Source organism: Arvicola amphibius, chromosome 11 (assembly GCF_903992535.2).
Source record: "Arvicola amphibius chromosome 11, mArvAmp1.2, whole genome shotgun sequence".
Taxonomy (NCBI): Eukaryota; Metazoa; Chordata; class Mammalia; order Rodentia; family Cricetidae; genus Arvicola; species Arvicola amphibius.
The window spans coordinates 41105268-41117404 of NC_052057.2; the positions used below are offsets into that span (position 1 = coordinate 41105268).

The 12137-nt window shown below is 41.7% G+C and overlaps 1 protein-coding gene across 3 annotated transcripts in view; it reads left to right on the plus strand.

The window, feature by feature from the left end:
- Mfn1 (mitofusin 1) overlaps nucleotides 1-12137 on the plus strand; it is a 40866-nt gene that overhangs the window by 25679 nt on the left and 3050 nt on the right. For all 3 annotated transcript variants that reach the window (XM_038347659.1, XM_038347658.1, XM_038347660.1), the window contains exons 11-16: nucleotides 734-860; nucleotides 1098-1202; nucleotides 1520-1622; nucleotides 1823-2052; nucleotides 5621-5770; nucleotides 6900-7096. In XM_038347659.1, the coding sequence (XP_038203587.1) occupies nucleotides 734-860; nucleotides 1098-1202; nucleotides 1520-1622; nucleotides 1823-2052; nucleotides 5621-5770; nucleotides 6900-7096 (912 nt within the window). The remainder of the gene's footprint in view (nucleotides 1-733; nucleotides 861-1097; nucleotides 1203-1519; nucleotides 1623-1822; nucleotides 2053-5620; nucleotides 5771-6899; nucleotides 7097-12137) is intronic.

Genomic DNA, 12137 nt, shown 5'->3' on the forward strand with positions numbered 1-12137 from the left:
TTGACTGTGCAGCTTATTCAGCAACATGTGTAAATGATGGCAGCTGAGGCTGTGCCCTGCGTCTGTCTCAGTCCCGGCAGCATCTCTCTGCACAGCTTGCATGCTGAGCGTGTTGCTGCTGAAGCCCATTCCAGCTTGACTCCTCCCTGATGCACGCCAAATAACAAATATAGTCTAATTGGCTGACTTCCATCTTTTAAAACATAGGACATTGAACTAAACATGGCAAAAGATGTGATTTGAGAACAATGTCCTGGAAACTAATGCTGCTGGTTTTCTTAAAAAGCTCTTGGGTCCTAGTTTTCCTGTCATCCAAGGTCCACAGACCTTCAGGGTGTCCGATAGTGGATGTTTGGAGCTTTGTGGGCCATGCCATCTCTGTGTGCCTGCTTATTCATAGAGTGCATAGACAACAGGAGGAGCTGTGGCTTCCCACTGTACTGTCTGCTTCACTTGTTTAACTGAACTGCTGTCATAGAGACTTAGAAGCCTTACTATTTTTGTGGGATGCAGGTAACTCGGGAGAGTCAAGGTCATTTACATTAAGCCATCAACATTGAAGGACTTGCCAGGTGAAATGCAACTGTAGTCCTTTGAGACTTTGAACACAAGATTTCTTTTTTCTTGTGTCATGTTAAAGAATGGTTCCAGATATAAATGAATGACCTTGCTTAATTAATTGCTTTAGACTTTAACATGGCCCACATATTGATCACTCTTCCTAATAAAATAGGGTTTATTCAATGGAAGAGAGGGAAGACCAAATTGATAGACTGGACTTTATCCGAAACCAGATGAACCTCCTAACACTAGATGTTAAGAAGAAAATCAAGGAGGTCACGGAGGAGGTGGCCAACAAGGTAACGTATGGTCATGGTGTCTGGAAGCAGCAGTATGTGTTAGCACTAAATGCGTCTGTCTCTCACCTTAAAGGAATATGTCCCTTGATTTGATATTCTCAGCAGCTGCAGGTGCTAATCTTTTTTATTTTATCTTGTTTGTTTATTTGAGGGGATATCTTGTTTTGCAGCCCTGGCTGGCTATGAATGGCTTTAATTTTTAACACTGAGTTTTTTTTTTTTTTTTAATGTCTTCAGGTTTCTTGTGCAATGACAGATGAAATTTGCCGACTGTCTGTTTTGGTTGATGAGTTTTGTTATGACTTTCATCCTACCCCCAGTGTACTGAAAGTGTATAAGAGTGTAAGTTCAAGTTGTTGGCCATTTGTTCTGAGGCTGCTCTCTTGCTCTTTGCTTTATTCGTGTGTTTAGTGGCTCTTTCACTGCATTCTTGGCATTTCCTATACAGAGGATGACAGCTCCCATGCTCTGGTAGTAAATACAAACTGTCTCACATGTAAAATTTCAGAGGGACTGGGGATGGAGCTCGGTGGTCAAGCATGTGCTTAGCAACTGTGAAAGTTCTAGGTTCGCTTGCCAACATCCATCCAACAATCTTTATAAAATCCACCTACTTTATATGAAAAAAATAATGTACCATTTACAATTATTATTGATAGGAATTAAATAAGCACATAGAAAATGGTATGGGAAGAAATTTGGCTGATCGGTGCACCAATGAAGTCAATGCCTCTATGCTTCAGTCTCAACAAGAAATTATCGGTAATGTTCATGTCTCCAGAGTTGTGTATAATCTCCCTCCTCCATCCTTCCTTCTCTCCCTATCTCCTTCTCTCCCTCCCTCCCTCCCTCCTTCCCCTCTCTCCACTTCTTTCATACAGGGCTGTTTGCATTTGGCTACATTGCCTGGAAGGTAAAACACATACTCCTGCTTGTTAAAATAAATGTAATCTTTTTTCCAGAAAACTTGAAGCCATTACTTCCAGCTGGTATACAGAGTAAGCTTCATACATTAATACCTTGCAAAAAATTTGATCTCAGCTATGATCTCAATTGCCACAAGTTGTGTTCAGATTTTCAAGAGGACATTGTGTTTCGATTTTCCCTGGGCTGGTCTTCCCTTGTGCATCGATTCCTGGGCTCCACAAATGCACAGAGGGTGCTGCTTTTGCTCTCCGAGCCTGTCTTTCAGGTATGTGTCTTGATTGCCCCAGTTGGCACTCTTAACGCTGCTCATGCAGATTCACTTAGCTGGCTTACTCGAATCTGCCTACTTAGGACTCATGTCTGTCTTCTCCAGCCTCTTCTGAGTTGGAGTTTGTTTGCCCATTAAAACTATGAATGCCATGTTTACAGCTTCTCCATTCACTTATTTTTGTATCTGTACATGTTTGCCTGTGTGTACAATGCATGTTCATGTGCATGTATGTGCCACATGTGAAGGTCAGAGGACAATAGGTAGGAGTCGATTCTGTGCTTCTACCATTTGGCTTCTGGGATTGAACTCAGATTCTCAGACTTTACAGGAAGTATTTTTAAAATTTGGTTCTAGACTTTAAATAAATTAGAATAAGCTTTAATTTTTGTTAATTTTAGAATTTCGAGGAAGTTTATGGAGTGTAAAGCATCCCAGAGGCTAGAGAGATAGCTCAAGAGTTAAAAGCACTCTTGCTCTTGCAGAAGACCTGAGTATCTTCTCAGCACCCACCTGTAACTCCAGCTCCAGGGGATCTGACAGCCTCTTTTGGTCTCTGAACACTGTCACGCATTCACACAAACATAGACACGTGCATATAAATAGTAAACATAAAAATAAATTAAAAACATCACCATAGTCTATTTTTAAAGCATTTCTATTGGGGCTGGAGAAGTGGCTCAGTGACTAAGAGTGCACACTGTTTCTGCAGGGCCTGAGTTTGGTTCCTAGCACCCACCCTGGGTAGTTCAGAACTGTTGTAACTCCATCTCCAGGGATCTGACACCCTCTGGCCATCATAGGCTTTTGTACACATACCCCCTCCATAAACACATAATTAAAATTAAAGTTGTTTTTTTTTTTTAAAAAAAAAAAAAACCAGAACATTTTTGTTATTCTCCAGAGATTCCCTCCTGCCCATTTATGGCAGGTCATTCATGTCTCTGGGGTTAGCACTAGTCAGCTTGGTCAGTTTGGATTTGCCATCTACACATTCCCTAGTGTCTCAGGTGCCTAGGCAGAGCTCAGGTAGGATGTTTACAGAGTAGGCAGAGTAATAGGTGGAGCTCATTTTATTTCTCCACCGTCCATTGGCCCACAGTGTGGTGGCTGGCTTTGCAAGAAAGTCATTGCCAACGAAGCCTGCAGAAGTGATTATGTAGCATGTCAGGGGAGTCTTTTCATTAGTGTCAGCAGAGGACAGTGAAAGACTGCTATTTTAGACTTAAGTGGGCTCTACTAAGCAAATTTTAAGATAATGTTTATATACTCCTCCCCTTTTATATTCATTTAAAGGTGCTTGGGCCTCTTCCTTGACTCTCCTAATACTCCACTGTTCACTCTGTTCTCATGTTCTACCTCTCCCATGAGTCGCCTTTGTTCCTAAACAATTCTGCTTCTGCTTGCATATCCCCAGTATCTATGTGATACATGTACCTATCATGTCTAGGACCCGCAAGTGAGGAAAGTCATCCAATACTTGTCTCTCTGGTATGATTTATTCATGTGATATGGTTCTCTTTAGTTTTATCATTTTCCTGCAAATGACATAGCTTAGAATTCTATTGCATATATAAACTATATTTTCCCTTTGTTTGTGGAGTATATGCTTTTTTGAACATCTTATCTTCAATAAAGGCTGTCATGTAACCTACACATAAAACTACATTTTTCTTGTTACATCCCTTTGCTGTTGTACAACTGCCTTGGTTCTTAAAGCAGCCATTGTGAATAGCTTTTGAAAATGCTGTGGATATACATGCATGCTGTCATGTGGATGTGCATGTGTGCCCTCGTGTGATGTGTGCTTCGCTTCTGGGGGTACTCCAGGAGTAAATGCTAAGTCATGTAGTAACTTGAGGTGAACTTCCTTTTATTAGCGTTCTCTCTCCTACCTGCCTCCCATCCTTCTTTCCTTTCTGCCTGGTGTGTGTGTGTGTGTGTGTGTGTGTGTGTGTGTGTGTGTGTGTGTGTGTGTTGGGTGATCTTGAATGTGAAATCTTCTTTACCTTCCAAGTTCTGGGATATAGATATGTGCCACCGTGCCCTGCTATTTTAGGTATTTAGAACAAGGTCTTTGTAGCCCAGACTGGCCTCAGATGTAATGATCTTCCTATCTTAGCCTCCTGAACGTTGGGACCACAGGGGAGCATCACTCCTGGCATTTATGTTTATGTTTCTTAGGATTTTCCAAATTTTTTTCCAAGCTGGTCACATTTTATCCTGCCCACAAGCACTGTGAAGGCTTAATTTTCTAGGTGTACTTTGTACGCTTGTTTATTGTCTATCTTATCCTGGTGAGCCTGAACTGATATCTCATCATGGGTTTGATTTACACTTCCTTAATGACTGATTTGAACACCTTTTCATGTGCTTACTAAATAAACCCTTTGCCCTTGTGTTCTTTTTGGGGGATGGGGGTCTTGTAGTCCTGGCTATCCTGTAACTTACTCTGGCAACCAGGCCAGCCTTGAACCCTGAGATCCACTTGCCTCTGCCAACTAAAGATTAAAGATGTGCACCACCAGTGCCCAGGTGTGTTCCTCTTGAGCAATATTTTTATTCGCGTTCTAATTGTAATTGTTGGCCACTACTAAGTTTAGGGATTCTATCATCTGCATGTAAATTTACAATTTACTTTACAGATAGGTGACGACCAAATATATTTTTCAGTGTGTGGCTTATTCTTTAATCTTCTTTGATGTGTTTTGCCTCCCGAGTGCTGGGATTAAAGGTGTGCATCACCACTGCCCAGTTGTTTGTTTTAATGTTAGAAATGAGCTAGGACATTGCATGTGCTAAGCACACAAGTCTTAGTACTATGCTACATCTTCAACTCTAAAAAAAAAGTAGTCTTAGCTGGGCAGTTGGTGGTGCTTGCCTTTAATCCCAGCACTTAGGAGGCAGAGGCAGGCGAATCTCTGAGTTCGAAGCCAACCTGGTCTACAAGAGTTCCAGGACAGGCTCCAAAGCTACAGAGAAACCCTGTCTTGAACCACCTCCCCCCCCCAAAAAAAAATTCTTGGGAGATAGAATTAGCTGTAGAGATGGCCCAATGGTTAAGAGTGCTTCCTGCTTTTTCAGAGTTCTCAGTACCCACATTTAGGCAGCTCAGAATTGCCTGTAACATCCAGGGGATCCAACACCTCTATTCTTGGGGTATACTGCATACACACACATAATTAAAAATAAGAAAAGCTACTCTTAGAAAACCAGTTTTAATTCTTCTTGATTTACTATTAAATTTATTGTTTGTTTTATCATTAGTTTACATAGAAAATAATTCCTGTGAAGGTACATGTCTGTCATTTCAGCAGTCTGGTAACTGAGGCTGGAAGATTCTGAGTTTGAGTTTGAGGCTAGCCTTGGCCACCGTGCCAGACACTGTCACAACCCTCCCACAGCCAACGAGAAGAAGAACTTCTAGTGTGTTTGTTCTCCTTGTGTGGTTGTGCTCTACTCATTATTTGGAACCTCCCCTCCCCCCATAAATTGCTTTACTTAAAAAAAAAAAAACAGCTTTATAAATGTAACTTTTTTTGTTTTCTTCTCCTAAATTCTCCAGCTCCCTAGATCTTTGGCTTCAACTCCCACTGCTTCTAATCCAGCAACCCCTGACGGTGCAGCTCAGGAAGAGCTCATGGCCATCTTGACCACAGGATTGGCATCTCTCACGTCTAGAACCTCCATGGGAATCCTAGTTGTTGGGGGAGTGGTAAGAAACAGTTCTTTAATAACGTTATGATCATATTCTCGTCAGCATCTGAAAATTTGTAAATTGTTAAATGTGACTAAGGAGCTGGGTAGCAGTGGTGCACACCTTGAATCCCAACACTCTGAATTCAAGGCCTACCTGGTCTACAGAGCTAGTTCCAGGACAGCCACAGCTACACAGAGAAACTCTGTCTCAAAAACAACAAAAAAATAGTGACTAAGATTTTACAGATGTAACTTATCTTTAAAAACACATGCACACATGCACCCCTACCTACCTGTACCCTTACCTGTAAGTTTAGGATGAAAGCTGTTGAGTTGGTTTCTGTTTGCTGTTTGTTTTCCTTTGGGCAGTGCCCCCAGAACCTTGCACATGCCAAATAGGCACTATACCACCGAATTACATTCCTAACTGTATCTGGATTTTAATAAAATGACCTATTTTCTCACTATAGCACACAAATAAGTGATTTATTTATATATTGACATAACAAGAAAGAGCCAAGTTGGTAGAAAACTTGCCTTTCTTTTGTGAGGGCTGGTTTATTCTTTGACAGCAAACAAGACTGTCTCTGAATACCAATGGGAGATGTCTTAAGTATTAAAGATTATTGGTAAGTTGTGTTCGGTTCTTTATTCATTAACAGCATGTATGTGCTGTTATAATGTTTGAAACATTCAACCTAAAAATATAATTTTCTTTCTTTCTTCCTTTTTTTTTTGAGATAGTATCAAGTTGGTGCTGGAGAGCTGGTTAAGAAGTGCTGCTCTTCAGAGGACCCCCTGCTTGGTTCTCAGCACCTGCATGGCAGCTCAGCCATTTGTAATTCTAGTCCCAGGGGTTCTGATGCCATCTACTGGCCTCCACAGGCACTACACACACATCTGGCATACATTCATGGAGGCAGATGGAACACTCATAGATAAGAAAAATTAAAGAAAACTTTACAAGGGAGAGAGCTTAAATTCAGCCCATCAATTGTGGCAGGCTGTGAAACTCCATCCTAGTGTTTATATTTTTTCTATCAGATTTCTTTATGAGGAAGGTATGTACATTTTTAGAAGATGATCACTGTCTCCTCCTTCTAATGTGTTTATTTCTCACAGTGAGCTGTGGCTTTGTCTTGCAGATTTGGAAAACAGTGGGCTGGAAACTCATCTCTGTTTCCTTAAGTATGTATGGAGCTTTGTATCTTTATGAAAGGCTGACCTGGACCACCCGCGCTAAAGAGAGAGCATTTAAGCAGCAGTTTGTGAACTATGCAACCGAAAAGCTGCAGATGATTGTGAGCTTCACAAGTGCAAACTGCAGCCACCAAGTCCAGCAGTAAGTAGGGAGGTGCAGCCTGCAGAGGATCTCTGCAGTTGGTGAGCATATGTGTAGTCACATCCAAGACAGTAAGAGCTTGCCCCTGCTTCCCCTCTCAGCACTCCGCTCCTCATTCCCTGGTAGATTAGGGTTGAACATTTGGAAGTTAGCTTATAGGAACGCTTTAGAAGGAAGGAGAGCCATCTTTAACAAATAGTTATTTAGCAAACCTGTTCTAATTTATGATCCTATTCAAATGTTTGTGGTTCCTTCATTATGAAGACTGAATTTTTAGCATCCATTAAATGGGCTCAATTAAGTGGACAGACTTCTCATTTTTGCTTGTTTGTTTGTTTTGTTTTGTTCTGCCTCAACCTCCCGAGTCCTCTTTGCCCTGGTGATTTTGTGATGGATAGAACGTGAAGTCTGAAACAGCATTGGTTTTTACATCTCAGAAGGATTTCCTTAGAGGTCTAGGTCTACCCACTTTCTCTTTCTTTTCTTTTCTTTTTTAAATTGTTACTGAGTAAAATCTCACTCATAGTATAGCTCTGATTGATCTTGGACTCACTCTGTAGACCAGGCTGGCTTTGAACTCACAGAGATCTTCCTGCCTTTGCTTCCTGAGTGCTGGGATTAAAGGAAAAGGCTACCATACTTGCCATTGTTTTTTAGATTTATTTTATGGGTTTGAATGTTACACCTGCATATATGTCTATTTACTGCTCTAGAGACAGTGAGACCTGGGAGGATGGAGGCAATAAAGGAAGCAAGCTGAAGTCTCATGCAGTAGCCACGTTTATTCAGAGCATCAGACAGTTTATACTCTAAGGTTAAGAAGAGTCACATAGGTAAAGCGTACAATCACAAGGACAAGCCTCATAGGCAGAAATATGTCTTTCCTAGGGGCATAAAAGCAAGTAACAATAGCCAGTTAGAATGAATAATCTGAAATAAACTCTCTCCTCTGAAATATGTCTTTCCATAGGGGCATAAAAGCAAGTAACAATAGCCAGTTGTAATGAATAATCTGAAATAAACTCTCTCCTCCATCTGCTACACCAGGGAGGGGCACAAAACACATTCCAAGAACCATGTTTTTGAAGAAGCTGTGGTCACAAGACTCTTGTCCTGTTTTCTGAGTTTTCTCACAAGCACTCAGAATTCTCACATAATTTTATTCATGGGCCGTGGTCCACCATATGTCTCTGCACCACATGTGTGCCTAGTGTTCTTGGAGATGAGAAGAGGGCACCAGATCCCCGGAACTGAAGTTACAGATAGGTGTGAGCCATCATGTGAGTGCCAGGAACCAAGCCCAGTCCTCTTCAGGAGCACCAACTATTCTTAACCACAAATCCCCAGTTTCTGCATTAATAACAATTAAATATTGGAAGAAGTGTATTGAATTCCCTTTAAACCAGGTGCAGTGTTGTATATTTAAATGAATTTGAGACAGTTTAGTCCCAGAGGAGCTCAACCTAAAGAGGTAACATGCAGGAAAGGACAAAGCAAAGTGACGTCTTTCTTCCTGTAAGGGAAGCCTGAAAGAGAACAGCCTTTAATAAGGGTTCCTGGAAGTAAGCAGACATGAAGTTTACACATGCAGAATAGGTAGACTGGGCGAAAGGTAATGTGTTTGAGAACATGCAGAGGGCTGGAGAGATGGCTCAGAGGTTAAGAGCACTGGCTTTTCTTCTAGAGGTCCTGAGTTCAATACCCAGTAAACATGGTGACTCCCAACCATCTATAGTGGGATCCGATGCCCTCTTCTGGCATGTTGGTATCCATGCAGTTGGAACACCATATGCATAATAAATATATAAATCTTTAAGAAAAAAAACCTTGAAGAAAGAAATTCCTGTGTGGGCAGTTTGTTTTAGAAGGGCATGTGACAGTAAGCTTGTGGAGATTAGGTCTGGGTAATTGGGAGCTCTGGGAGTGCTGTCACCAGCCATTGCGCTCCGAAACCAGTTACTGTGCATGGTGTTTGGAATGATTTAGACAAGAGGCGGCATTTATAGAAATTAACAGGTAATTGACTGTTTTGAGACACAGGTCAAAACAAGTAGAGTTGTGGTTCAGAGACTTGTTCATGCAGTGTGCACTAAGTACTTTTTGAGTCTTGTTCTGTGATTTCATTTGTGTAATGGGAACTGTTTTCTCTGCTGAAGATACTTGGACCTGAGTGAATTTCTTATAGATGATGGTGTAACTCCACATCTCCCTTTCTAAAAAAATCACCCAGCATAATTGTAGGAATTATGGTAAATGAAAAGTTGAAAATTAATTTGGCCCTCCCTTTACATTATAATGGAGGCACCCACAAATAATTAGTTATGACATACTAGACAAATGTCAGTATTTAATCAAACAGTGAAAAATGCTTCATATGTCAGAGTGGGTATCTGTAGAATGAAGAAAATGGCTATTTAAATAGGCCAGAAGATAGGTGATAGTACATAAGATAGTGGCAGAGAGAGATGTGTTGGATAACTCTGTCTGAGGTGCACACCGAGGAGACATATTCCTGGGTAAAATGCAGAAGCTGCTCTCAGAGCACTGTCCTTAGCCTCTGCACTGGATGTGACCTTGGCTTCTGGTAACACTGGGATCTCAGTGGTTTATCTCACAAAAGAATGTCATCTCCCACCCCTAACAGTTTTTGTTTTTACTGAGCAGGTGGGAAGAGTTAAATCTACTAGGCTTCTGAGGAAATCCCCATCTCCTATGTTGGTGTTTCCTGGGTGTGTGTATTCTGTTGTTTTCGTAAGAATTTCCTATGTGCATACTGTATTCAATCATTTTCGCCCTCCTTCACCTCCAACTCCTCCCATGTCCCCCAAGTTCATGAAATCTTTCCTTAATTATTGTTTGTGCGCACCCTCCTGGATCCTTTCAGTGTTGTCCATACGTACGTATTTAGGCTGACTACAGGATTCTCCCCTCCCGGCAGCCATTAGCTAGTTGCCTGTAGCTCTTCATTTAGGGGTGAGAATGTCTTTTCCCCATCTACATCGGCATGCTGTCTATTACTCTCACTAAGCATGTCTTGCTTGGGTGACCCAGTTGTTGAAATTTCATGGGTGTAGCTTCATGTCATATCTTGTACCAGATGTCCTGGTTCTCTGGCTCTTACAGCCCTTCCTGGGCCTTCCCTGGGCCTTAGGTTTGGAGGTTGCATTCTAGATGTGTCATTCAGGGCAGGCCCCCAGCAATCTATTGTTACTGAAGTAGTAATTATAATAGTACCATCTCCATCTGCTACAGAAGGAAGCTCCCTGGAGAGTCTGAGAGCAACAGTCACTTGCCTGTGGATGCAAGGATAAGTTTTAAGAATGGAATTAGAAATTGTACTGATTTAGGGAAGTGGTGTCTCCTCTAGTCTTCTAAGGTCATTGACCTCACTAGCCATCAGTAGTTAGCTAGGTTTACAGTAGACATGGATTTCCTTCCATTGAGCGGGCCTTCAGTCCAATTAATTAGACAGCTGTTGATCACCCCCAAGATATAACTGCATTGGAGATATCTGGTTAGTGGGTCATTGTTGTGACCTTTAGGCTCTACGGCTTGGCAGGACTATTGATTGCTTTTCTCCCTAGGCAGCGTGCATGCATAGCTCCTTTGGATGGCATTAGAGCTTGTGCTCCTTGCATGCCAATTCTAATCAGTTCAGCCCAGTCTATGTCCAGCGTGTGGTGTCTTCAGCAATAGGGTCTTTCCTTCAAGTTCTGGGGTGCAACCAAGGGCAACGGCAGTAGCCTGTGTTTGGGAAATCTCTTGGATTTCCCCTTCCTAGCAACGCAAGGGGAGGTTTTTTGAGTTGCACTGGGGTTTTTGTTAGACATTCTGTGACTCTTATGGAGAGAACCACCATCCCAAGTAGTGAAACTTCATTTAAACTGTGTGTGTGTGCGTGCGTGTGCGTGTGTGTGTAATAAGGATTCAGAACTAAGATCCATAAATAAGAGCGCATGTATTTTGTTTTTCTAAGTCTGGGTTACCTCACTCAATGTGATCTTTTTTAGTTCTGTCCATTTACCTGAAAAGTTCATGATTTCATTTTTATTTGCTGCTGAGCAGTTTTCCGTAGTGTTTCTGTACCACATTTCCATCAGCTGAAGGACTGTATATGTATATGTCCTTTTCTCACTGTTGTCCATAGAGCACCAATGAGCTGAGCAAGTATGTCTGAAGGAGGAGATTGAGTCCAGCAGTTGGGCCATATGGTAGAATAATTTTTGAGATATTTCTTTTTTTGGGGGGGGGAATCATTTATTTAATACTGATTAAGTTTTTTTATTAAATACTTATTTATTTATTATGTATACAACATTCCTTCCATGTATGTATGCATGCCAGAAGAGGGCACCAGATCTCATTATATTATAGATGGTTGTGAGCCACCATGTGGTTGCTGGGAATTGAACCCAGGACCTTTGGAAGAGCAGTCAGTGCTCTTAACCTCTGAGCCATCTCTCCAGCCCTTTGAGATATCTTTTTTTTTTTTTTTTTTTTTTTGGTTTTTCGAGACAGGGTTTCTCTGTAGCTTTGGAGCCTGTCCTGGAACTAGCTCTTGTAGACCAGGCTGGTCTCGAACTCACAGAGATCCGCCTGCCTCTGCCTCCCGAGTGCTGGGATTAAAGGCGTGTGCCACCACCGCCCGGCTCCTTTGAGATATTTCTTAAGCCATTTTTCTTCTTTTGAGGACTATGTTCAGATCTAAAGCCCCCCTCCCCTTTTTTTTTTTACTTGGGTGGTTGGTTTCCTTGACTTTTGTTTTTTTGAGTTCTTTCTACATTCTGGATACTAATCTCTCAGATTTACAACTGACAAGATCTGTCCCACAGTGTGGGTTTCTTCCTCCAGTTGATTGTGTCCTTTGCTGTCAAGAGGCTTTTCAGTTTATGAGGTTCCACTTGTCAGTTGTTGGCTTAAATTCCTGAACTGATGGGTCCTCTTCAGAAAGTCCTCTCCCGCTCCTCTGTCTTGTAGGGTGCTGCCTTTGTTTTCTTCTAGCAGTCCTGGCATTTGTCTCATTTGTATTCATGGCCCTGTG